Source organism: Setaria viridis, chromosome 4 (assembly GCF_005286985.2).
Source record: "Setaria viridis chromosome 4, Setaria_viridis_v4.0, whole genome shotgun sequence".
In the NCBI taxonomy this organism is placed as follows: domain Eukaryota; kingdom Viridiplantae; phylum Streptophyta; class Magnoliopsida; order Poales; family Poaceae; genus Setaria; species Setaria viridis.
Window position 1 is genome coordinate 11,864,584 of NC_048266.2, and position 27,685 is coordinate 11,892,268.

A 27,685-nucleotide genomic window follows, 5' to 3' on the forward strand; every position below is an offset into this window, starting at 1 on the left:
GAACCAGAAGCCGTGATTACGCGCCACTCGGAGGAAAAGAAAAAGGAGACACTGAGACTGAAACTGACCGGGCAACAAAAATCCAAACCAGCAAGCAGGTACCTAAACCCTCCGGTGCCAATGCGCCACAGACACCCTAACTGTGAAACGAGATCAACGCAAAACCTTTCCCAAATCCCAAGCACCAACGAATTCAGATCAATTCGTCAGGATCGCGGTCGCTCTCGACGCAGATCTATCTTTCTCCTTTTGTTAGGTGATCCTCGGGGAGGTTTGGGCACCGGCAATCAGCAATAATGCAAGCCTGATCTGTACTTTGTGCGAGTTGCTCTTGCGCGTGCTGTCGTTCGCGCCAGCAATGTGTTGCAGCCTTGCGTCCGGTGGTCAGATACTCGGGCCGCGCGGTTGATTCCGCAGCACTCAAAGGCGGGCGTTCGGGCGGGCGCAACGACGCTGAGATTGACCGCGCAGCCGCCGCGTGGACGAAGGCGAGCCAAATAATGAGCGGTTGCCATGGACCATCTGATGAAAATGCCTTCCTGCCTCGTACAACAATATCTTCCTCTGGTGCTTGTAACCCACGAAGACTGCAAGATCGCGTTGACACGGCGTGCGATGTGCGCTATAGTGTGACTGTCTGGGGGCACCTGAATGTTGCTACTACTACTACTAGCAGAGCTTCACAATATGCACGCAGGAAGAACATGAATTTTTCACATATGCTTGTGACCGCATGATCTATCATCAATGTTATCCTAAACGCTAAACCGTAAACAATCAGTCATCCTTTATTTAGTGTTTAGACCATTTAAATGGTGTTTAAACGGGATTAAACAACCTAAACGATTTTGTATAATAACACTAAAATATACATATTTATGTATATAAAAGTCAAATATACTAGAAAGTCTACATATTTACAAATGTAAAATGTAAGTATTCTACTGAATAATTTTTTTGGAAGAAATCTAAATCCCACAACACTTCATATGCTTACGATGCTAATTAGTTTATTGTTGATTGCGGTAGTTGTAATCCTCCTATTAACTAAATTATAAATTAAATGGTCATTTAGCTCATCTAATCACGTTTAACTCGATTCTATTTAGACGGTTTAAATGATTTTTAACAGTTTAAATAGTCCAACCATTTAATTCACTGTTTAGGGCCTAAACAACACGGCCTAAACAACACGGGAGGTCTCTGTTTAGTGTTTAAACGCTGTTTAAACGGACTAAACGGCCGTTTAGGCGAACAGAGTCTATCATGCCATCCATTTTCAAATCAGTGGTTGGGATGGGTGAGAGAATCATGTGTATGTGAGGAAATCATGGATAGTAAGAAAATCAATGGTTGGATGACCCACCATGTGAGCGAGATAAACGGTTTAGATAGACCATTTGGTCGCATGCAGGGGCGGATCCAGGGCCCGGGCTGCCCGAGCTGCAGCCCGGGGCGAGACCATGGAGTCCCTTTAACCTATGTGCTGTTTAGCCTAACAAAATGAGGCTTAGGAAACAAAATTAGGCTATTTTAGGTGTGATTCAACAGCTTAGCCCGGGGTGCAGCTCCGTTCTGGATCCGCCCCTGGTCGCATGTACACGTGGAAATACATTTCCTCTGGATGCCTGGGAGTGTCAGGTACCGACAAAAAGTGGCAGATTAACCAGTTGCATCGCATATAGAAAGGCCAGCATCAGCAGGGTGATTGAGAGTCGTTGGTGATGCATATCATGGGCGAGATTCGTAAATGGAAATTACTAGTCACTCAAATATTTGTAGTTTGTTTAATTTGTTTTTTTTCAACTGCAGGGGACTGAAAGTATATAAGAAATTACCTCTTGCTGCTGTAGTAGTTGTTAGGGCGCCGTCAAGCTACCTAGCTAGCATCCAAGAAAATAGAGTGGATGCTGCTCACGCTAATGGATTGGTGGTAGCATCTTTGCTTAATCTGCAAATCATCCCCAGGTGACGCCAGCAATCAGGCAGTGCCTTTCCCAAGTCTCAACTGCATTAGTTTAGCTTCACACATTACTTGCGCTAACTTTTTTTTTTCTCACTAATTGTTTTTTGGTGAAATGTTTGTTTTGTTACTAATATCCACGGGAAAGACGAGAGCTGACAACGCAACCAGCCAACCATTTGGATTATGCGCTCGCTTTGCATGATTTGACAAGAAAGATTTGCGAAGCTGGAAACCTTGATTTCTAAAAAGATGATTGTAAATTTGGCACATGACATTGACTTTCTACCAACAAAGAGGTGAAAAACCAAATGATCCACGCTGCAACTCGTCCTTTGTTTGCCCACAAACTAGATGCTACGAAATTGGAGCTAGCAAATTACAATGCTCTGATACAGGAAACGCCATTATCGACTAGAGCCCTGTGCCACCAACTACATGCCAATGCCATAGCCGAAGTGCAGCCGAGGCGGAAGCTGACACGAGGCAGCCAGCACAACCTTTCGGGTTTCGGCTATGGCTACCTCTGTCTCGCGCGGTCCGGGTCCGGGGGAAGGGGAACCCAACCGCGCGCGGAAATCCCCGTTCTACCCCTCCACCACCCCGCAGGCAGCCGCGCGAAGTCAAACCGGGCGCGCCACCCGCCAGCGGCAGCCGCAGCCGGCGTCGGGACTCGGGGGGCGGGCCAGTAATATACCAAACCCAGGCCGCGAAACAAACCATCGCCTCCCTCCCTCTCCCTCGCACTCGCAGTAGCGTTGCCTTCTCTCTCGCGACCGGTTCGCCAGCCAAGCCAGCCTGCTCCTCCGTCCGCCTCCTCTCCAGCCGCAGCGACATGACCGGCGCTCCGTCGCCGCCGTCGGGGCGACCGGTGCAGGAGGATGGGGATCGGCAGCGGAGTTCGCAGCGTCCCTTCGGCGCTGTCCTGATCACGGTCCCGGACGGCCCGGGCTCGGCCTTGCCTGCTTCATCCGGGAACGGCCTGCGGGCCGCGCTCTTGGACCACGCCGGCGCCGTCGGCTCAGACGAGGAGCGGCCACGGCCGCGGGGGCAGTCGTTCACGCTGTGGCGCGCGACGGTGGCGGTGCTGGCGCTCGCGGCGCTGGCCGCGGCGGGGTACGTCTGCCTGTACACGGACGGGGACGCCGCCGGCGCGGCGTGGCGGCTCCTGGGGGCGAGCGAGGAGGAGGAGGAGGGAGAGGACCGGGGAGGACGCAAGTCCTTCCTGCTGCCGCTGTACCCGAAGCCGCACCGCGGCGGCGGGGAGGCCAGGAAGCGGGCCAGCGGCGGCGCGGCGGAGAATCTGACGGCCGCGGCGTTCCCGTCCACCGGCAATGTGTTCTCGACCGGGTGCGTACAGCTGCTGCGACTATTTCTTCGGTTCCGTAATTTTGTCTATCGGCTTGCTCCATTTGCGATCCTGTTCTCGAACGACTTCTTGGGATTTCGGGGAGCGAAATAGTTGGTTCCTTTTGCTGGTTTTGTGGGGGGATCAGGTTTGTGTTCTCCTTTTTTCTGCGACGTCACGCTTGAATGCGGCGTTGTTTGCATCGGTTTTTGGGTTTATCGTTTTTGATGATTTTTCGGTGGTTTTGAGTTTGCCAGTTCATCGCCTCCAATTGCGCGCGTTTCTGTACAATTTCTGACGATTTGGAGTCCGCTGCCTCGTAACTGCGCACATTTGTGTACAATTTTTGACGATTTTTTGTTCATTTTCATGTCTGTTTTTTTTTTCATTTCAGTTTGGCATGTTTTTGTGGGGGATCCACCAGTTGATTTTTAGAAGAACAAGTAATAGCACTGCTGTTTGTATTCGGGGAGTAGTTGCTACTATGATTTGTTTACTACTAGTTGCAGAGTTTGTACTCTAGCCGTGTCGGACAGAATTGGAAGTTTGACCATCATACAAAATTGCAGCTCTTTCAATCATTTGGGAGTAGTAGGGTCTAGTTTCTCAAAGTTGTCTATATTTAGATATACAATTGTGTTTAGCTTTTTAGGTTAACAATTAAATATGAATAAATTAGAGGGAGGGAGAGACCTACGTGATGACCTTGATGAAGTCAACACTTTTGCCAGCGATTGAACATAACCATTTGATGATTCAGATCCCCTTTCTTGTTTACATGTCAAATCATCAATATGTCATTTTCACTACGCTGTTAATATGCCACCGCTTTTCCTTCCTGAATTTTCTGCCCTTACCCTGCAGGCTATACTACACGACTGTGTCAATTGGCAATCCTCCAAGGGGTTATTTTGTTGATGTTGATACTGGCAGCGACATAACATGGATCCAGTGCGACACGCCATCCAGAAGCTGTGCAAAGGTACACACCATGTCAGCTACATGCTTCGTTTTGCAATGTTTTATTGTTGCATGATGAGCCTAATTGGTAACATCCATGTGGCCCTAGTGGTTGAGGACTTGAGGTCAAGGGCTCAAGGTCCCCATTCTCCTTCAAATCAAAATTAGATAGTTCCTCCTGTGTTTCTCTTTTTTCTAGCAAAATGGTCTCAAGTTCATTAATTACTGTAATTAACATTCAATGCTGTTGCAGGGAGCTCATTCTCCATATAGGCCCGCACAAGCCAACATAGTTCCTGCCAGTGATCCACTTTGTGAACGAGTTCAACGCGACCCAAATCAGTGCAACTACGATATCAACTATGCTGACAGAAGCTCCTCTATGGGCGTTTATGTGAGGGATAATATGCAACTCATCAGTGAAGACGGTGAAAGGGAAAATCTAGACATCGTGTTTGGGTATGAGTCAACCTTCCAAAAGATAATATCATGATTCATGACATGTATAGTGATGATTTCTTCTAGCACACTGACTTCCATTTGTGTATTCATATGCAGGTGTGGATATGATCAGAGAGGAAACATTTTGGACACACTAGAAAATACTGATGGAGTGCTAGGCCTGGGCAGCCGGGAAATAAGCCTTCCTACACAGCTAGCCAGCCGAGGGATTATTTCCAATGTTTTCGGTCACTGTATGACGACAGATCCCAGTAGTGGTGGTTATTTGTTTCTTGGTGATGATTACATTCCTAGATGGGGAATGACATGGGTTCCTGTCCGAAATGGTCCAGCAGAGTAAGTTCCATCTGTTCTATGGAGAACTAATTCCGTGTGCATGTGGCTATCATTCTTCCCTTGGATGTCATGCATCATTTTTAGTCAATGCGATATTCTGTGTTTGCAGCATATCTTCAAAAATCTTACCAATTCTTGTCACTCATGGAACAACCACAAAGGGAAAATATTGCCTAACTGCTCTGCTGTATTGCTTTACTCTCTCCAATATTACTGTGAACCAAAATAGCACATGTATACACCATTATATAAATTTCACATCACGAAAGTTAGATGGATATATAACTGAAACTCTTTTCCATTTTTGTGAGTTTCAGTAATGTACGCAGAGCCCAACTCCAGCAAGTAAACCACGGGGATCAGCAGCTCAATGTGCAGGGGAAGTTGACTCAAGTGATCTTTGACAGTGGGTCCACACATACATATTTCCCACACGAAGTGTATTTAAACCTGATTGCTGCGGTGAGTGTGAATCCATGGAATCACGGAACAGGTCAATTCTGTGTTCCTTACGTTTTCTTGAAATTTAACAGCTGAATGGTGCATCTCCGAGATTTGTACACGATGACTCAGATAAAACGCTGCCTTTCTGTATGAAAGCTGATTTTTCAGTGAGGTAACATGATGAAAATATATTAATAGATTTTTTTTTGCTAAATTGTCAGCTAGGACATTAAATCGACAAGCATATTATTCCAGATAAATAAACCTCTGTTCTTTTCTTGGATTTTTTATGTATGTTTTCTTCAGGTCTGTGGATGATGTGAAACATTTTTTCAAGCCCTTGAGTCTGCAATTCAAGAAACAATTTTTCTTCTCCAGAACTTTCAACATTCGTCCTGAAGATTACTTGATCGTCAGTGTAGGTTCCTATCCTATGGTTCTTATGCAATGTCACTCTGTCAGGCATCTGATTAAAGCTGAATACCCCATTTCCTCTTTGAAGTACATCATCATGTTTTCCCTGGGATTCATTTCAGGATAAGGGCAATGTCTGCCTGGGGGTGCTCGATGGGACAGCGATCGGTTATGATTCAGTTATAATAGTTGGAGGTATTCAGTGTTCATTTTCTTGTTAAATTTCCACTGCCCAATTCATTCCTTCTAAATTTATCCTTCCCTCCTATTTCTTGCAGATGTTTCTCTTCGTGGAAAGTTGATTGCCTATGACAATGATGAGAATCAGCTAGGATGGATTGATTCAGACTGCACCGACCCAAGCGAACAAAGCAGAATTCCTTTCTTCCTGAGGAAAGTATTGCACAACCAACTTTTGTAAACATTACACACATACTACCTGAGATCGTCTGACCGCGCCTGTTCTTATGGACGTGCAATTCTGCGTCCAAATTCTGATGTAATCGTGTGAAGGAATGTAATTACTAGATAGGGAAAATGATTATGAGATAGGGAGAAAGAGAAAGGAAAGGTAGATAAAGCATAGCTAGCATCATGTACTTCATATTTTTGCTCGGTCTGTATATAGTCGAAAGAAGCAGAAGCCTGTATTCTATGTATGTTGTAAGGTATATCTCACTCACTTTGTGTAAGACTAAAGTGGTGAAGCATATCAAGGAATAATCGACAGCAGTTTAGACATTTCTGACCGCTTTCAGTTTCATCAGCAGATTTTTGTTGATGGAATACTGTGACAAGAATTTTAATTCGCAAGTCTCTTCATACAATTTTCATCAATATACGTTTAAGGGCAATCACAACTTTGCACAAAGTAAAAGAAATCAAAGCAACATGAAAGATCAAAATTTCTAGCAAAAACAAAGCATGATCACAACTTAGGAGCAAAGTACTCCGAGAACAAGAAAAAAAAACAGAATTCACAAAACATACTTGAAACAAAAGCTTCACGTAAGATATACATACGTGCAATCAGCCAGGTTTAATATTATTTACAGGGCGCTAAAAACACAATACAGCGGATGCATAGATCAGCAATTACAAGTTTTAGTGTACATTCCGTACCCCAAAATTCTTTTAAAAACAAAATTGGATGCCAAAAAAGGATTGCAAGGCCATCTGAAACCTTGCAGTGTCATCATCAGTGTCAAATCTAGAATCCTACCAATTTGCGTATTTTATCGAAATACCCACCATCACTTGTGCTAACTGTAGTAGGCTCCTCCACAGGATCCTTAAAGTTAGCCTCCTGACTCAACTCTTCGAATGCGTTAACAACATTCTGTAGTCGGGCAACAAACTCAATCAGAAGTGAGGCAAATGTGGCCAAGGACAAAGCGCTTGCACTTTCGTATGTTTTGGAGTCCTCATCTTCAAGTGGCACGTTTGGATTGAATGATCTTTGAGCAGGCCAAGACAGCTTAAAACCATCCATTGTTGACGTTGAATCATATCTTCTTAGAAATGAGTTACCAAGAAAGCTCTTTGATTGATGCAATAAAGTCTGATCAACAATGGTAGTTTCCACCCCTTCATCCTTGCTTTCTTTTTCCACAGCACTGGTGCCATCATTCTTGTTTTCTCTGTTCCTGTTTCCTTTTCCCACAGTATTGGTGCCATTAAGGACTTCTTTGATTCCTTGAGCCTGCTTGCTAGCATCCCACCTTTCAGTATTCACCAGAAGGTATGACTTTTCATCAATCTTTTTTTGCAACTCTTCAGCTGCCATGTGGACCTCTAATAGAATATCTATAGAACTCAACTTGGTCATCGTCTTAACTCTGTTTCCAAGCTCGCGCAACGCTTTAGCACCTTCCTGACCCACTTTCTGAATCTCTGCAGCAAAAACCCTTCTGCTCTCTGGAGGTGCCTAAATTCAATAATATATTTGTTTAGGAAATAGATGTGGGAACCTAACAGTTTTGTTGTTTACATTAAATAAACAAACCTGAATTTCCGAAAGAATGCAACCATGCAACGCCATGACTGCAAAGGAACAGTGCCTCAATGCTCCACCAACTTTGGTGAAACTCCTCCAAGGATAGTTCATTGTTTTATAAGGACCATGGGGTGGTTCCCATACAGCAAAACCAAGCTGAAAACACTCAAAAGGGCCTAATCAAAATTCACCAAATAATCTAGGTAGAACAGTTGAATGTAGAGCAAGTACAAACCAGGGTTTCCTCCTGTGCAGATGCCTCAACAGCTGCCCTGTACCCGCTATATAGAGGATCATCAGATGCTTGGTACACAAGTATTTTTGAAGGAATCCTTTCATATTCCATGCATTTCAGATATCCATCAACACAACCTAGAGCAAATGTCCAAAAAAGGGCATCATGCATACAAGAACTTGATATCATTAATTTGGCAAGAAAATTAACAAATCAGACGCATCTATAATCTATAGCCATTTGACCAATGACACCACAAATCATATTTTAACTCTGCCAGTGCATGAAATAAGGCAACATGTGAAATACTCTAAATTGTGAGCAGACTGCTGGGTGCAGGGTCATACCTTCCAAGGATTTGGCAACACCAGTGAAATTTTTTGATATCAGGTTGTGCAAATCCTCTCCTGCCCAGATTGGGTAAATACCTATATTGATTCCAAGACTGACAGCAGCACCAATGGCAATCAGTATAAATCTGCTTGTAGCTGTATCAGTGAACTTCCCAGTGTTGTACCCAGAGACCATAACATAACAGAATGTCAACAAGAACACACGGAATCCATACTCATATGGCTTCATCTTCGGATGCAGCTTTGTCAAAGTTGTGACAAAGGCTACCAATACAAATCATCAAGGGAAGCTGCATGTTAGATATATTCATAGGTCCCCTTGAGAAAAAAAAAAGAAATGGATTGCTCTCAGATCAGAATGCCTCAGTGCTCACCAACAACAATGATGCTCGTTATAAGAATCACTTCCTCTAATTTTCCCAGGTTTTTGGACAATTCTGCAACCGCTAGAGCAAGAGCTCCTGCAGTTAGTGTCCCCAATCCACGATTAAACCCTTTGCTTAAGGTTGCACCTGCATTAACACTGATTCAAATCAATTACAGAATAGGAACACATGACTTTGCTGGTTTCCCAGCCACTGGATCCATGTTCTCTAAGTTGAAACTTTTCTGTTTACGGGTCTAAGTAACAGCATTAAGACAAAAACACAAAGAAAAAAAAGCACCTAACAGGCTAGTGACAAAAATTAAAGGTATCAAAATAGACTGGTTCCTTAACATCAAATCAAAACTCTCCCCTCATAATTAATAAGAGTTATACTTATTTAAATCCATGTACCTAAACTACCATTTCTCTATGTTTTTAACTTTCTGCACCACAGAAATGATGCTTACACCATTTGCCATTTAACAACCAATGTTACCTTTTCTTGCAAATAGAATTAATTTCTTTAGCCAATACGAGTGGCCATTATTCTCTAAGTTCTTATATTAGACCTAGACAAAAGGGTTTCCAAGTAAATTTAGTGATACCCATACTTTAATAAGCAATTATAGATAACTAGATAACGATAACGTTTCAGAGAACCATCTGGATTAAATTTAAGGTAAGATTGTTTGAAGATGTCTCAAGAAACATCTGGCTTAAATTTTTAAGATGTGGTGGTCCATCACCAATATAAATATGGTTCTAAAGTTACACATTCCAGTGCACAGCTGCACACAGGTTAGTAATCAAATCTGCCAGCCAACAGCTAAACTATGCAAGCACCAATTTCTTAATCCATCTACCACCAGGTCTTCAGCAATTGCAAAAAGTGGCTCTATCACCGGGTCTTCAGCAATGTCAAAAAGCGGCTGGTCTTCAGCAATGTCAAAAGCTGTGGGGCACGTTCAACAGATGGGCCTAATGGAATGTGATCCTTGCTCTGCACGGAGTAACTAATTCACTTGGTCCCCTAAAAGCAGCCCCGTGTTGCACATTGCTGGGAGTAAAAACTTAACAGTTAACATCTCTAGTATCATTGCCTAAAAGAAGAAAGATCTCGTAATAACGCTTTAAGCAGCCAGGCCCGCCTGATTTTGAGTGCAATGGCAGTTACTGATCTGCATATCAGATGAACACTGGGTGGAAATGTTCATTCACCCCTAATTAACATGGCCATGGTCCAAGAACTGATGTGTCGGAACTGAGAAAACAGCAGCACAAGGATCCTAAAAGGAGATAACGGCACGCGAGAGATTTGAGAAAATGAAGAGATTTCAAGAAGACTGAACATCAAACTAAGCATAGAAAGGCTGAGACTTTGAACCCAAATGGTATGAAACCCAGAGAGGACGGAAGGGGAAGGCAGCGCTCACCGATGCTGAACTCGAAGACGACGACAACGGTGAGGATGGCCCAGACGGAATGGCTCACGATGTCGTGCGGCTCCCGGAGGAAGACGAGCAGCGTGATGAGCGCGAGCGCGAGCCCGACCTTGGCCGCGAACACGGCTTTCCGCGGGTCGGCCCGCGCGAACGCCCAGAGCTCCGACACGGCACCGCACGCGACCCCCCACCAGCGTGCCACGGCGGCGACGGCCCGCCGGAAAAGCCTCTCCTTGGGCTGCTGCTCCCTCTCCTCCCCGGAGGTGGAGGAGAGCAGCGCAACCGTGGAGCCGCGCTGGTCCTCCAACGTCGACCACAGCGAACCCAGCTGCGGCGGCGTCGGCGGCCGCGCGGCGGCCATGGGGGGCGCCGGGCGGGGGCGGATCGGCGGAAGGTTTCAGCAGGGTTCTTGGGGATCGGGCGGTGGGCCCTGTGGGAGATGCGGAGCGAATCGCACTGGGAAAGTGGGAATGGTCGGGAACGGCGTGTTTCTTGCTCTGGCCTGCGCTCGAGGTTGGCTGGTGCTTGGGGGCCTGCGCTGTTCCTGCGTGCCCTGATCGTGCCCGCGGTGGCCGTAAGTGGACGGAGCGTCGCGGTCCGCTCTCGTTTTCCGCCTTGCCGAGGAGTTGGCGGTTTATGGCGGATGGCCATCCGCGCCCATCCGCGGAGCATCGTCAGACGTCAGCCAACAGATCCCATCGGGGGCCCTCGGGGCTATGGAAGAGAAAGCGAGAGGGAAGAAATGGGCTTCTGTTTCCCGTTTTCGATCTTGGGCTTGGAGTGGTTGGAGTTTAGGCCCACCTCACTGATACTTTCAAAGGAAGGAGTCTTTTCTGACAATAAAAACACTTGTTACTGTGCTATGTTTTCGGAGTCATTTGTGAACAGACTTGAGCATTTTGAGCCCAGCCCGGCCCGGCCTATGGGCCCGATCTGAGCTCGGTAGGTGTTGGCCCGCCCACACTAGGTCAGGTGTGGTTAGCGAAAATCATAAAAATTTTGTTATCAAATTAGTTTGTGAGGTATAACCTTAATCTCCCTACACAATTCTCAAGGAAAGAGGAAGACCAAACCAGCGATGCATGGACACGCTATACACTTGTTGCAAAATGTCGACTTACTCATGTGGCTCTTATATATGTAGATCAAATAAAACAATTGGGTACGGATCATGAGAAAAGATACGCATATACAAGATTCGGATTGTTCATGATCATTTATGATGTAGCAACTTACCATCGTATCTGGTTAGATATAGGTATATATGATGTGATCATTACACAATACTAGAAATATGACCTCTCGTCCCGAGACTTTGTACCGGTTAGATTTGGATCCGATACTAATGCTAACATTAGTACCGGATGCAACGGATGGTGCCTATAGGGACCTCTTTAGTACCGGTTTGGGGCAACAACCGGTACTAATGCGCTACCCACCCTCTAGTACCGATTGGTGGCCACAACCGGTACGGGATACCCTCTAGTACTGGTTGCTGTCCCAACCCGGTACTAGTGTGGCACCTCCCCTCTAGTACTGGTTAGGGGCAACAACCGATACTAGAGGGCACCCCTTTAGTACCGGTTGTTGCCTCCAACCAGTACTAATTTCGTTTCTATAAATATCCTCCTTCTTCCTCCAATCTGAGCCAGATCCTCCAGCTCGAGCTTCACCCTATCCATGGTGAAATAGGAGGAGGTTTTGCCAAATTTGTGACCATTTATTGAGGATTTCACTCATTCAAGTGTTCTAAAGGTTAGAAACTTCATCCTCCATTGATACATGGTTAGTATACTAAGTTTTATACTTTAGAGCTAGAGTAATTTGTGATTTTTAGACTAAGTTTTATACTTAGTATTTGTGAAGCACGTCGAGACTTGAAACGTATGAAACAATGAGATGCCCTACATCAAAAAAAGAGAGATAATGGACATTACTTGCATCCTACCAGTTACACTCTTAGCAAGGAAGAGAAGGAAAGTATGTTTGAGTACTTGAATAGTATCAAGCTTCCATCGGACTACTCTTCGAATATAAAGGCATTAATACATTTTAAACAGAAGAAAATCATAAATCTAAAGGCCCATGATTGCCATGTCCTGATGATACAATTGTTGCCTGTTGCACTAAGGGGTATTCTTCCAAAGAATGTGAGAATGGCAATCGTGAAGCTATGTGCATTCCTCAACATGATTTCTCAGAAGGCAATCCATCCAAACAATCTACTAAATCTACAGAATGACATGTGCAATGCCTTGTCAGCTTTGAGATGGTCTTCCCACCTTCCTTCTTTAATATCATGACCCACCTTCTAGTCCACCTTGTTGAAGAGATTTTTATCCTCGGTCCTGTATTTCTACACAATATGTTCCCTTTCGAGAGGTTTATGGCAATTCTGAAGAAATATTTTCATAACCGTGCCTGTCAGAAAGGAAGCATCGCAAAGGGATATGGAACAAAGGAGGTCATTGAGTTTTGTGTTAACTTTATGGATGACCTAAGTTCGATTGGAGTCCCTGTATCATGCTATGAGAGGAGACTGAAGGGAAAGGGCACACTAGGAAGGAAAGCTTGAATGGACATCGATAAGGATACATTTTGTAAAGCACACTTCATGATTCTGCAGCAATTATCCCTGGTCGCTCCATATATGGAGGAGCACAGGGCTAATGTACGGTACTCAAACCAAGCAAAGACTGAGGCCTGGATTACACGTTATCACATTGACACTTTCGCCTCTTAGTTGTGGCAACGACTGATAGGTGATGACACGATTGAAGAACAACTAGCATGGCTGGCTAGGGGTCCATCTATCTCAGTATCGATATTTGAAGGATACAAGATAAAAGGGTACACATTTTACACCAGAGCCCAATACCAAAAGAGCACAAACTAAAATAGTGGTGTTCGTATTGATGCAATAGACAACAATGGAAAAAAAGATAGATACTATGGTCTCATTGAGGAGATATGGGAACTCGACTATGGACCTTTAAAAATTCCTCTGTTTCAGTGCCAATGGGTGAAACTTACTGGAGGAGGCGTAACGACAGACAACTATAGATGACAATAGTGGACCTCAACAAGATTGGATACATAGATGAACCATTCGTCCTAGCCAATGACGTGACTCAAGTTTTCTACGTGAAGGACATGACAAGCAAACCAATAAGGAATTGAAGGGTGTTAATAAGTCAGATGATCAGCCAAAGCGCCACATAGTTCTTCTAGGGAAGAGTTGAGGACAAGACCAACATTTTAGAAGATTATGATCAGTTCGATGATCTTCCTCCATTTTCAGTCGAGGTTGACCAAGCATCCTGTTAGCCAAAGAAGACGCTCCATACTTATGCTGCGATCACAACCAAGGGACGTTCGTCAAGAGGAGAGTTCTTAACATTCCATTAGATGATGTTGCGTAATGTATTTGAAGAATTATGTTGTATTTTTGGTTATCAACAAAGGAATTAATGTAATGGTGCTGGTTACCATTAGGTTTCTCAACCTTTTCAGTTTCAACATTCATCTTTTTTATGGTCATTGACTATAGTTTCATCTGATGCTCCATTCTTGTCTCTCCTTGTTTCACTATTTTTGGGTACTTTGGTCAATTGAGTAAGGGGGGTGAAACTTTTAAAGCGCTTCCAGTAATTCCTCTCGCTTGTAATCCTTTGATCAATGCTTAGATAATGCTTTCATTTATTTCACTTTAGTTGTTTGGACAAGTTTCTAAATCTTACACTTCGTACCCGCCGACAATGTCATTATTAAACAAGAACTGATTTTTGCATAAAATCTCACCCGAACAGATTTTTGCATGGTGTTGGCGCTAGAAATCGGTCAACCGAATCCCCAGCGTCCGACACACGACCCGGGAGAATCTGCTTAACTCCTGTTCGGGTGATTGCCCTGGTGCGGTTCGCGCGGCGTGCCATCCAATTTGACCTGTTGATTGGCAAGGAAGAATACGTGTCAGGTCCGGAAATCACGATCGGCTAAAATTTCCGATCTCGAGAGAGCTTATCAGCGAATCGGCCGATTTGCCGTAATAAAGAAATCGGCTATGAAGCAGCCGATCACTGTAGCCGTGTAGACAAGAAATTACTGGAGTAATCGACACAATGCTATAGTAACAACACTAGGAATAGATCTAATCGGCTATATGTAAAATAAGTGAATTTAATAGAAGAATGTAAAGAAAGCCGAAACCGCCGATTCCTAGCTGGATAATTGGTGATAAAACTAGAAAGACAGGTAAAACCTATGATTCTAGTAAATATCGATAACTAGTGAATAAATCTAAACGAAACGACAGCGATGCGCCCGAAGTTAAAGCTTAGAATTTACTCGGTAAACGGAACTTACAAGATCGACCGGAGATCAAGTTGATGCAGCCCTGCCAACCCGTACGAACTCGTGAAAAAGGAGAAAGTATTTGGCGAAGTCGCCTGCTTGAAAGTAAGTACGAGGAAATAGTAGTTGGTTGTATTGATTTGTTGATGATTACAGATTTACAAAGGTAGCTATTTATAGCCCCGTACAGATGACTCCTTAACTGACTAGAACTCTATCCCTAATTCAAATAGAAAACGAATATTTACAAGCACGATTCGTACTAGGTTGGTTATTATACACTTCATGGGCTGATTTCCTCTTCATCCTTCTTATCCTTCCCAAGCCCATACCGGCCCAATTATTCCAGCCCCCTAATTGGCCGCTTCCTTATCGGCAAAGGGTAACCGATTCGGGAATCAGGCGTGTCCGATCCGAACCCCAAGGGTTAAGCGAGGCAGAAATCATCGGCCGATCCCGTACTGTAGCATTTGGCCGATCTTGGACTGTAGTGCCAACCAACCGATCTCCAACTGTACTTTCCTATTTCCTCTCCTCCTGACACCGATTTCACTAGTGACGAAATCTGACGTCAACACATGGTTAAAATATTAAATATTTTAATTTTTTAAGCACCATTAAATATTAAATAATAACTTTATGTACAATTAAACAAGAACATGATTAAGTCATGGTAAACATGTTAATAACACTAAAGGCACTATTCTTCTAAATTTTTGCATGGTCAAAAAATCTATTTTTTCAAATTTTAAAGTTAATATAGGTATTATGACCATTATAACCTATTACTAAGTTAAAATTAATAACTTTATCATATTTGATATCTGACCGCATCTGTCATTTTTTTAGTGTATATCTAATAAACATGAAGCTACCAAATTATTTTTACATTTTTTATGCATGTTATTTGATTTACTATGCAATAAGTTAATATAACAACAATTGTAAAAGAAAGAAAAATAAAAAGATGGGTGGGAAGTTGAAACAAAATTATGCAACCCCTTTAGGGGCACATTTTCATTTCACGCGCGGGGAGCCCCTCTAGTACCGGTGCCAAATAACAACCAGTACTAGAGCCCCTCCTCTAGTAAACACCCAGCACTAGAGGGTCTCTAGTACCGGATGTTGTTTTGCACCGGTACTAGAGGGGGAGAGGGGGTAGGGGGGTTAAAGGCCGCGCGTAGCACCCTCCCTCAACACTTAAGCCAAATTTCACTTTTTCCCATCGTCTTCCTCCTTCCACGCCCTCGTCACCCCACACCGCCCCCTCGTCGCTCGCCGCCGCCATCGCCCCCCCCCCCCGCCTGTTGGTCCTCATCGCCGTCCCCTCGCCTGATTCGACACCGTCCCCTCACTTGATTCGACGCCGCCCCCTCGCCCGATCTATCGCTACCTCCTCCCCTGACGTTGCTATCGCCACGCCTCTGTTCGCGACCGCCGCGACCGCACCCGTCCGCCGCCTCCGTCGCCGCCCCCGTCCGTCACCGCCGCCGCCGCCGCCCCAACCCCGACGCCGGCCGGTCCCGTTGCCTCTGTCGCCGCCCCCGTACCGTCACCGCCTCCGTCCACCGTCTCCATCTGCGACCGTGACCGCCGCCGCCGCCCGTCCGCCCCGGCCCCATCTGCCAGCCCCGTCTGCGTCTACCGTGACCGTCGCCGCCTGTCCGTGACCGCCGCCACCCGTTCGCCCCAGTCCATGACCGCCGCTGCCACCCCGAGCCCTAGCCCCTGTCCGCCCCCACGTGCGCCCCTGACTTGCGGCGGTCGCGGGCTCGTCATCGCGCTGACGTAAGCCCGTGGCCGCCGTGACGTCATTAATTTTTTTTATCTAAAATTGTAGAAAAATTTAGAAAATAGCTACAAAGTTATCTAAAAATGTAGAAAATTATATAGAAATTGTAGAAAAATTTGTATGAGTGTTGGAAATCATGCCTTTTTTTATTTTTGTAGTAGTAGAAAATAGCTAGAAAATATAGAAAATTGTTGGAGTAGCTAGAAATTATAGAAAATACGTGAAAATTACATATTTGAGGTTATAGAGTACGGTGTTTGGATGGAATGAGTGACAACATGTTTCAATAATGTTATCGCATCAATAACTCTGATTTTCCTTTGCCACTAGTATTTTCTAGCTAGATATGATTGCCCTTTTGCATAGAAATAAGTTGTATCCATCCGAGTTCATATAAAAAACTATAAATCTCAAAACACTTAGCTTTTATTCCTAGTATTCCTAAATGAATTAGATTTCACCAAGGGAGACGAGAAATCTTATTCCTAGTATTTCTCGTCTAGCAAATGAATTAGAATTGATTTCTCCTGTGAATTGAAATACTTAGAAATTACCGAGAAATTTTATGATGTTGTCATTTATTGTAACAAAATTCATCAAATAGTTCAATCAATTATAGAAATGTGCAAGTCACTGTAAATATTTTTGTACTCAATTATTGTATAAATGTTTCATTCTATTTTTGTTGTCATTTTCTAGCATTGTTTCAGTCCATTTTTGTTGTCAATTCTTTTTTATTTTGTTATTTATTTCTGCAGTATATGAATTAGCTAGAAATTGTTGGAAAAGCTTATTAATTGTAAATTGTACGACATGCCATGTTACATATATGTCATTCTTATTATAAGTGTTTAATTATTTTTATTTACTGTTACAAATTGTTATTTATTTAGTCATTTATTTATTGTTACAAATTCTATAAGTGTTTAATTCTTTTTGTAGTCACCCTTTTATATTATACTAGTTACAATGGCATGATCACACGATGAGCATGATGTACAAATGACAGAGGAGCTCATATTTCAGATGATTGCTGAAGGCGGCAATCAACCAAATGAAGAGATTGATCACAGCCAGGCTAACATCTACCTCAACCTGGCTGGTGATGGCAAAGTATAACATCCGTAAAAATCACCAACTTAAATCACCCACTAAAATTTGTTTTCAAAATCTTTTTACTGTTGAGCTCCCGAAAATCCCATCTTCCCGGCGATTTCGTCGTCCCGGCACCCAAAGCCAACAACCACCATTTTTATCCTCTCCGCAAATTTCACCGCGTGCCGGTCGAAAAAACTGCCGCGCGTGCTCCGACCGCTTTCCATAATCACCACCGACACTCCCTTTCTTTTTCTCATTTTTCCCCTATTCCATTCTCGTTTCTTTTTCTTACTTCTCTTTCTTCCTTTCTTCTTCTTCCTTCTTCTTTCACCTTCCTTCCTCCTCCTTCCTTCTTCTCTCTTCTTTCCTGGCTGGTCACGCACGGCCCCTGGCCATGACTCCTTCCGACGCATGGCCCCTCCCCTGGCCGGCCCTCTTCTCCCACCTGGCCGCGTGCACCAGCGCCCCTAGGGCCCGCGCCGCCGGGTCCTGCCTCGCGGCACTGCCGGCCGCTCCGGCGCCCCTTGGGCCGTTCTAGCCCGGCGCTCGGCCCCTGCGCGCCCTGTCCCCCACCTCCCTTGCCAGCACCACCGGCCCCTACCGCCGCTCCGTAGGCCGCCACTCGAGAGTTCACTGGCCGCCGGCCCCTACCTCCACCCTGTTCGCCGTCATCCCATTCCTCCGCCCGCCTATTATAAAAGGGCATCAATGCCCAGCCTCCACACCCCACCTCCCTTGCCACCAAGCCCCGCCTCCCCCTGTGCAGCACGCCGCCCCCTCTCTTATGCACCGCCGCCTTCCTGTCCACCACTGGCACCGCTCTTCCCATCGTCGATTCACCAAGGTGAGGCCCCAAATGGGACCCCTCACCATCCTCTACCTCCCCCGCCACTCCGCTCCCCGCCGGTCGGCCACCGCCGACCATCTCCTCCCCGTCTCCCTGTACCGTGCCCAGGGTAAGGAGAAAGCAAAAACACCCCCCAATTTCGATCTAAACCCATGCTTTCTCGTATTCATGAAATAACCCTCCCACCTCTCTCAAAGATTGTCTCGCAGATATGCCCTTCCACCTCCTAGAATGCTTCCGCTGTCGCTTAGTTCCGATTGCAGCCCAGAGTCCGACTGGACTGCAACTTGGATCTGTATCGTTGTTGGTTTGTTTCTCCTTTGGGTGTGGCTTGCCCGCTCGCTCCTTTGGGAGTTGTACGGTTTTTGAACCATCTGTTGAATAAATGTGTTATCAGCCTCCTGGGACTGGTATTTGTATCACATTTAGTCTCCACTGATGTGAGGATGCTTCAGGTGGTATCAGAGCTGTCGTTGGCTGTAGGATGTGACCTTAGGACCGGAAAAGCCTTTTTGACCAAAATAAGTGATTTACAAAATTTCTTGCTTCCCCTGTTCTATTGCAAAACTAATTTGCACATCGATTCTTTCCAGATGGCCGAAGAAGGATGGGTCAACAGCCACTGCTTGGAAGAGCCCGGATTCCCGAGGTTGTTGTTCGCCTGCATGGATCGTCTCGGCATTTATGAGCATTTGGAGTACACTAGCAGGGAGTACGAGGACCGCGGGACACCTCGGTGCGAGATGATCATCTACGTCGGAAGGAGCAGTCGCTACCCCGAGATCCAACCCTGGAATGTGACTGCCACTGGCTTTTGGCACAAGGATACTTACCAAGTGGCAGCTCGGAAGGCCCTCCGCTACTTGTGCCAGATCTATGAGAGGCACTTCAGCCGCATGCCGATGATATTCTACCCACCAGTCAAAAAGAGCCGCTCGGTTTGGCTTGCCTGGGTGAAGACTTTGGAAGGACGTGGACAGCGGGAGAATGACCCCACCGTGCTCCACATGGCTGCTTATCTTCGCACCCTGGATGAGCTCTATGACGAGCAGGCTATAAAGCTGAAGCAGCAAATTTGTAGAGCCAAGGATGCAGAGGTTATGGTGAGGAGGCTTCAAGTGAAGCTAGCAGCTGCCGAGGCACGAGCAGCAGCTGCCCAAAGCAATGAGGCTGCCACCATTGAGGCCCTCAAGGAGGCTGAGGATTGGCACTTCAAGGAATTGAAGGATGCCCACCTCACAAATCAAGCCAGAAGGAGGATGGTGGCTCTTGAGGATGAGGAGGCCCCGATCCTTGATGGAATTCCCATCACCCAGGGATCTGGCAAGCGGAAGAGCCCTGATGCCACACCAGCACCACTGCCTTCAGAAAGAGGCTCTGAGGTAGCCGATGGAGAAGCAATAGAGCCCCCTCCAGCAGACAGGACACTAAAGGATGAGGTGCTGGCCCTCCTCATTCTGCTAGAAGACCACTCCGTCCAGGAAGAAGACTCGCCTCACTAATAGTGTGCCCAGCCCAGAGTTGCACCCAAGGGAATGAAGCCGTCTCGGTCCGAAGCTTAGAGTTGTACCCCTCAGTCGTGTCGCTGTACTCAGTCATGTAGTGAGTGTTTTGGCCTTACCCCAAAGTGTTGTACCGTCCCCAGTGGCAAAAAAAAATCGTTTGTGCTTGTTGTTTGTTAATCTGTGTGCTTGTCGACAGGAGGTGTATTCTGTCTTTTTGAAAATACGGATTAATTACTTAAAGATCACTTAAACCCAAATCCTAGTCTCATAAAATCCTACTCAATCTACAGATGCCTCCCAAGCGTGCCACCAAGACCTCCCCGAGTCAGGCCCATGCCACTCCCAGTGCTGAGAGATAGCCAGAAAGGCAAGAACCACCATCGGCAGGGCTTCATGAGGAGCAGGAAGTGAGTCAGCCCGAAGGTGGAGGTGAAAGCCAAGTGGGAGCACAGCAGCCACCGCCCCCACCGGTTATTGATCTGGTTCAAGTGATGCACAACCAGACCCTTCTGTTGGAACTTTAACCAATGCAGTCGCTCACCAGAGGCCCCGCAGGCAAGGCATGAATGAGAAGTCGACAGACTTCCTTAGGACCAAGCCACCCACTTTTGGCAGGTCTGTCAACCCTCTGGACGCAGATGACTAGCTGCGAGTCATTCAGAGGAACCTAGAGCCATTTGGATGTGAGGACAGAGATAAAGTTTTCTTGGCTGCCCCTCAGCTCACCGGGACTGCCTTAGCTTGGTGGGAGAACTACTGCTCTGCCACCCAGGATGCCTCCACTATCACCTAGGAGGAATTTGTGATGGCATTCCGCCGCTATCACATCCCAACAACCACCATGAAGCGCAAGGCGGATGAGTTCCATGAACTGCGCCAAGGCAGCAAGTCCGTGGAGGAGTATACGTGTCAGTTCATGGAGCTAGCCCGTTATGATCCAGAGGAGGTGGACAAAGATGAGAAGAAGCAGGATATGTTCAAGAAGGGTTTGAACGCAGAACTGAGGACCCTGCTCACTCCTCAGATCTACCCGGACTTCAACACCTTGATGAACATGGCCATCCTGACTGAGAGGGCCAAAACAGACGAGAAGAGGGACACCAAGCATCGGTTCCTAGAAGGCAAGGCCCGGCAAGACCGCTTCCAGAAGCCGAGGAGCTTCAGCCATCCAGTGTTCAGGTCCCAGGCTCCCATGCAATACCGGACTCAGTCCCAGACCTTCGGTTCTCGCCAGAACAATGTTCCATTCAGGATCCATAACACCACCCAGGCCCCACAGCATAGGCTAGCCAAGTCAGTGGCAACATCAAGGCATGTTTTAACTGCCGTGAGACAGGGCACTTCATTGCCAACTGCCCATATGCCAACAAGCCAGCAGCATCAACCTTCTCCAACTCTGTGAATGGACCAAGGCCAGCATTATTAGGAGCCAACCGTGTCCCAGTCCGCAGCAACAACAACCCTAGCAACAACGACTAGCAGATGAGGCCGACCCAACAGTCATTTGGACGAGCCCGTATCAACCACATCAATGCGCAAGAGGCTCAAGAAGCTCAAGGCGTGGTACTCGGTGAGTTTCTCATCAGCTCAGTCTTGGCAACAATACTTTTTGATTTAGGAGCATCATATTCTTTCATATCCTCAAGGCTTTTGGAAGAGCACATTATACCTACAGTACTACTAAAGTTACCCCTATTAACCCGAATGCCTGGAGCTGACATTCGGTGTCAACTAGGTTGTTCCCGGGGAAGGATCAATTTAAGTGAGGTAGAGTTCTTAGCGGATCTAGTAGTACTTAAGTCTAAGGGGATAGATGTGATTCTCCGAATGGATTGGTTCAACCTGCATGATGGTCACATAGGATATCCTAATAAGGTAGTACACCTCTGATCAATCAGGATGGTGTGCAAGTGACCTGTCACACTCGAGGAAGTGGCCCAGACCCCATGATTTTTAGCATGGAAGCTAAGGCCATTAAGGAAGTTCCGATAGTGAGTGAGTACCCTGATGTCTTCCCTGAAGAGCTACCTGGAATGTCCCCAGACAGGGATACAGAATTCGTAATTGACCTTATCCCTGGAACTTCCCCAATAACCAAGAGACCTTATAGGATGGCAGCATCAGAGTTGGCAAAACTGAAGAAGCAATTAGAAGAGTTAAAATAGAGTGGTTTTATCAGACCTAGCTCATCCCCGTGGGGAGCCCCAGTTCTCTTTATTAAGAAAAAGGATGAATGTATGAGGATGTATGTGGATTATCACGCACTAAATGAGGTCACCATCAAGAATAAGTACCCCCTTCCTAGAATAGACGATCTCTTTGATCAGCTAAAAGGATCCAAGTACTTCTCCAAGATCGATCTAAGGTCTAGGTACCATCAGCTCAAGATTAAGGAAAGTGATATACCAAAGAGGGCCTTTGTCACCCGTTATGGTCAATTTGAGTTCACTGTGATGTCTTTTGGACTAACCAACGCACCTGCTTATTTCATGAACCTCATGAACAAGGTGTTTATGGATGAGTTAGATAAGTTTGTTGTAGTCTTTATCGACGACATACTTATTTACTCCAAAAGTGTCCAAGAGCATGAATAGCATTTACGGGTGGTGTTAGGAAAATTGAGAGCCCACTGACTCTATGCTAAATTCAGCAAGTGTGAATTTTGGCTTGAGAAAGTGGCATTCCTTGGCCTTATTTTGACTGCAGAGGGAGTAGCAGTTGATCCTGAGAAAGTTGAGGCTGTTTCCAACTGGTAGCAACCCACCAATGTTAGTGAGATCAGAGGCTTTCTTGGTTTAGCTGGGTACTACAGGAGATTTATTGAAGGATTTTCCAAGATAGCCCAGCCCATGACGGAGCTACTCCGGAAGGATAAGAAATTCACCTGGACAGAATCCTGTGAGAGAAGCTGCCAAGAGTTGAAGAAAAGGTTGACGACTGCCCCAGTGTTAACCTTGCCGGATATTCAGCGGAACTTCATCGTTTATTGCGATGCATCCCGACAAGGTTTAGGATGTGTCCTCATGCAAGATGGGAAAGTAGTGGCATATGCTTCTCGCCAGCTCAAGCCTCATGAGCAGAATTATCCAACCCTTGATTTGGAGTTTGCAGCTGTAGTGCATGCCCTCAAGATCTGGAGGCATTATCTGATTGGGAATAAGTGTAAGATTTACACTGACCATAAGAGTTTGACGTATATCTTCACCCAACCAGATTTGAACTTAAGGCAAAGAAGGTGGTTAGAATTGGTTAAGGATTACAACCTGGAAATCCATTACCACCCCAGCAAAGCTAATGTTGTAGTTGATGCCTTAAGCAGGAAATCCTATGGACAGCCCGAACACGAGAGTGCCCGTCTGCAAGAAGAAATGGCACGGTTAAATGTGCTCATTGTTCCCCAAAATCCTAGCCGTAAGTGAAGTGTTCAGCCTACTCTGGAAGATAGAATCAGAGAAGCCCAAGGTTTGCATCAGAACTTAATGAAAATCCGTGAGCAAACTGGAGAAAATAAGGCCCCGGATTTTAGAGTGGATGACAAAGGAACCTTGTGGTACAAAAAATAGAATTTGCGTACCCAAGGAAGGGAATTTTTGGCAGACCATTATGGATGAAGCCCATAACTCGGCATACTCCATCTATCCGGGATCCACCAAAATGTATATGGACTTAAAGCAAAAATACTGGTGGAATGGGATGAAGGCGGACATCGCACAGTTCGTCGCCCATTGTGATACTTGCCAAAGAGTCAAGGCCGAACATCAGAAGCCAGCAGGTTTACTACAACCACTACCCATTCCGGTTTGGAAATAGGATGAGATTGGTATGGATTTTGTGGTAGGTTTACCCAAAACTCAGAAAGGAAATGACTCCATATGGGTAATAGTGGACTGACTCACTAAAGTTGCCCACTACTTACCTGTACGGACCACTTATAGTGGAGAAAGACTGGCTCGGCTCTATGTGGACAACATAGTGAAGCTGCATGGTGTGCCTAGCAGAATTATTTTGGATAGAGGAACCCAATTTACCTCTAGATTCTGGAGAAGTCTGCATGAAGCCATGGGCACCAAGTTGGATTTTAGTTCAGCCTATCACCCACAGACCGATGGCCAAACAGAGAGAGTGAATCAAATTATGGAAGATATATTGAGAGCCTGTGTCCTTACCTATGGCAAGGACTGGGAACAGAGTTTACCCTATGCAGAGTCCTCGTACAACAATAGTTATCAGGCCAATTTAGGCATGTCACCATTTGAGGCTCTCTACGGAAGGAAGTATAGAACCCCTCTGATGTGGTCAGAAGTAGGAGAACACACTTTAGTCGGACCTGCCGTTATAAAGGAGGCAGAAGATCGGGTGGCTGAAATTAGAGAGAAGTTGAAAGTAGCACAATCCAGGCAGAAGAGCTACTTAGACAAGAGGAGATGAGAATTGAGTTTTAATGAAGGAGATTTTGTCTACCTCAAGGTCTCAGCAATTCGAGGGACTCGAAGGTTTCAAGTTCAAGGAAAATTAGCCCCTCGGTATATTGGACCCTACCAGGTGCTAAAGAGACTTGGAGCTGTAGCATACCGTATCCAACTATCCTAGGAAATGTCGGATATACACCTAGTGTTTCATGTCTCACAACTAAGGAAATGCTTGAGAGTACCGGAAGAGCAAGTACCAGTAGAAACAATAGATGTACAAAAGGATCTTCGGTATCAAGAGTTCCCTGTCAAAATCTTAGACACCGTCACCAGAAGGACAAGGAATTCAGTGGTGCGGATTTGCAGTCTAGTGGAATAGACATGGTGAAGAAGAAGCTACTTGGGAACGTGAAGATGCATTAAATAAGGAGTTTCCCCATCTCTTCAGAACTTAGCCAAATCTCGAGGATGAGATTCAATTTAAGTGGGGTAGGTTTGTAACATCCATAAAAATCACCAACTTAAATCACCCGCTAAAATTTGTTTTCAAAATCTTTTTACCGTTGAGCTCCTATCTTCCCGGCGATTTCGCCGTCCCGGCACCCAAAGCCGACAACCACCATTTTTATCCTCTTCGCAAATTTCGCCGCGTGCTGATCGACAAACGGCCACGCGTGCTTCGACCACTTTCCACAATCACCGCCGACTCCCCCTTTCTTTTTCCTCCTTTTCCCCTATTCCATTTTCTCTTTTCTTTTTCTTCCTTCTCTTTCTTCCTTTCTTCTTCTTCCTTCTTCTTTCTCCTTCCTTCCTCCTTCCTTCCTCCTTCCTTCTTCTCTCTTCTTTCCTGGCTGGTCACACACGGCCCCTGGCCATGGCTCCCTCCGACGCCTGGCCCCTCCCCTGGTCAGCCCTCTTCCCCCACCTGGCCGTGCGCGCCAGCGCCCCCGAGGCCCATGCCACCTGGTCCTACCTCGCAGCACCGCCGGTCGCGCCGGCACCCCTCAGGCCGCGCGAGCCCAAGCGCTCGGCCCCTGCATGCCCCGTCCCCCATCTCCCTTGCCAGCACCGCCAGCCCCTACCACTGCTCCACAGGCCGCCGCTCGAGAGTTCGTCGACCGCCGGCCCCTACCTCCGCCCTGTTCGTCGTCTTCCCATTCCTCCGCCTGCCTACTATAAAAGGGCCTCAACGCCCGACCTCCACACCCCACCTCCCTTGCCACCAAGCCCCGCCTCCCCCTGTGCAGCACGCCGCCGCCAGGAGCGCCGCCTCCTCTCCCGTGCGCTGCCGCCTCCCTGTCCACCACCGGCGCCGCTCTTCCCGTCGCCGATTCACCAAGGTGAGGCCCCAAATAGGACCCCCTCACCCTCCTCTACCTCCCACGCCACTCGGCTCGCTGCCGGCAAGGCCCGGCCGGCCGACCGCCGTCGGCCATCTCCTCCCCCTCTCCCTGTATTGTGCCCAGGGTAAGGAGAAAGCAAAAACACCCCCCAATTTCGATCTAACCCCCTACTTTCTCCTATTCGTGAAATAACCCTCCCACCTCTCTCAAAGATTGTCTCACAGATATGCCCTCCCACCTCCTAGAAATATTCGCAAACAAGTCCCTGGTTTCTCGCAGTTTAGTCCAAAGTTTTGTTTTAACCTCTAAACGCACAATTATCTCATCATTTCATGCAAAAAACTTCCTCCTATTAATCCCAAATTCGATCACGTCATCCTCCAATATACTTCTGCCGAGTCATCTCCAAATTTCATGAAAATAGTCATTCTTTCTATTTTCGGTTCGCGTTCTCTATTCGAAGCTCAACGAGTAAAACTTTAATTTTATTTATTGATTGTGTGTCTGATTGTGTGTATGCTGTAGATCGCGGAGTACGCGAGGAGGAGCACGAGGAGGAGTTTGACTGCGATCCCAAGCTCGAGGACCATTACCATGAGCAAGAACTCCCGGCCAACTACGAGGACTGCAAGTCCAATCTCACCCTTTGATGCATATTTATTCCTAGTTTTTCAAACACAACCTATTGGCCTGTTTCATAAAATTGCATATTATTTTCCTGCTGAAACACGGTTGGATAGCCACCCCTTGATTGTTATGAACATTCCTTGATTGTCCTATAATTATCTCTAAATATGATTTGCTCTGTTTGGATGATAATTACTGCTAGAATGCTGAGGACCTTGTTACTCAATTCAATCATGACTACAATGTGTTTCGTTAAAGAACCAGCCCTCCCATCCCTCTCAAAGTTATCTCACGAATATGCCCTTCCACCTTCCAGAAATATTCATGAATAGGTCCCTAGTTCTCGCAGTTTAGTCCTAAAACTTGTTTTAAGCCCCTAATACACGATTATCTCATCATTTCATGCGCCAAACTTCCTCCAATTATTCCCAAATTTGACTACAACATCCTCCAATATACTTCCACCGAGTCATCTCCAAATTTTGTGAAAATACTCATTCTTTTTATTTTCCATTCGTGTTCTCTGTTCGAGCTCAACGGGTAAAAGCTTTAATTTTCTTTTATTTATTGTGTGCTCGATTGTGTGTGCCGTAGATCGCGGAGTACCCGAGGTGGAGCACGAGGATAAGTTTGATCGCGAGCCCGAGCCCGAAGACCAGCACCGCAAGCAAGAACTCCCGGAAGGCTTCGAGGACGGCAAGTCCAATCTCACCCTTTGATGCATATTTATCCTTGTTTTTCAAACACAACCTATTGGCATGTTTTATAAATTGTATATTGTTTTATTACTGAAACATGGTTAGATAGCCACCCCTGATTGCTATGATTATTCCTTGATTGTCCTATAATTATCTCTAAATATGACTTGCTCTTTTTGGATGATAATTACTGCTAGAATGCTTAGGATCTTGTTACTCAATTCAATCATGAATACAATGTGTTTTGTTAAAGAATAAATGTGTAAGTGTTTTTAAAAGGGAAAATAGGTTTCCGGAAATGAAGGAAAGAAATGCTTAGATGAGATGGATGGGTGTTTCTTGTGTGAAATGCTAATAAGTTGGGCTCGTACCTTTGTGGTTGAGCAATGTTGAGAGATAACCATTTTGTCACAAATTAAGGACCGAGTTGATGTGTCATCTTGCCTAACCCAACCATCATGCAACTACTCAACCGTTGTATGCGGCAACGGCTTAGCATGAATCCCACTAGCTAGTCTGTTAGTCATCAGGAGAGCTGGTAAGCAACGGGAGACCATAGAGAAGGAGTAAGAACTGTGTGAACTTAGATCCCGGTTAAGACCTCGTTGGTAGGTCATTAACCCCTTGGTTGCTTCCGTGTTGACTAGTCAGTCTAAGCTAAGGTGGGTAATGGCTTTGATAGGATCTGCACTG

At 45.9% G+C, this 27,685-nt stretch overlaps 2 protein-coding genes across 2 annotated transcripts; one reads left to right on the forward strand and one right to left on the reverse strand.

Moving 5' to 3' along the window:
• The first annotated feature begins 2,639 nt into the window (after positions 1 to 2,639).
• On the forward strand, positions 2,640 to 6,668 carry LOC117852638 (aspartyl protease APCB1). The gene is made up of 9 exons (XM_034734819.2): positions 2,640 to 3,313; positions 4,176 to 4,293; positions 4,525 to 4,730; positions 4,830 to 5,069; positions 5,387 to 5,531; positions 5,603 to 5,685; positions 5,820 to 5,931; positions 6,050 to 6,122; positions 6,206 to 6,668. The coding sequence occupies exons 1-9, from the start codon at positions 2,799 to 2,801 to the stop codon at positions 6,346 to 6,348; spliced, it is 1,635 nt and encodes a 544-aa protein (XP_034590710.1). The 5' UTR covers positions 2,640 to 2,798; the 3' UTR covers positions 6,349 to 6,668.
• A 249-nt stretch (positions 6,669 to 6,917) lies between these two features.
• LOC117852637 (aluminum-activated malate transporter 9) lies at positions 6,918 to 10,801 on the reverse strand. Its single transcript, XM_034734818.2, has 6 exons — positions 10,312 to 10,801; positions 8,886 to 9,023; positions 8,506 to 8,775; positions 8,159 to 8,295; positions 7,933 to 8,079; positions 6,918 to 7,854 (listed from the first exon to the last, which is right to left on the reverse strand). Exons 1-6 carry the CDS (start codon positions 10,679 to 10,681, stop codon positions 7,138 to 7,140), a joined length of 1,779 nt encoding a protein of 592 aa, XP_034590709.1. The 5' UTR covers positions 10,682 to 10,801; the 3' UTR covers positions 6,918 to 7,137.
• Positions 10,802 to 27,685: the final 16,884 nt, after the last annotated feature.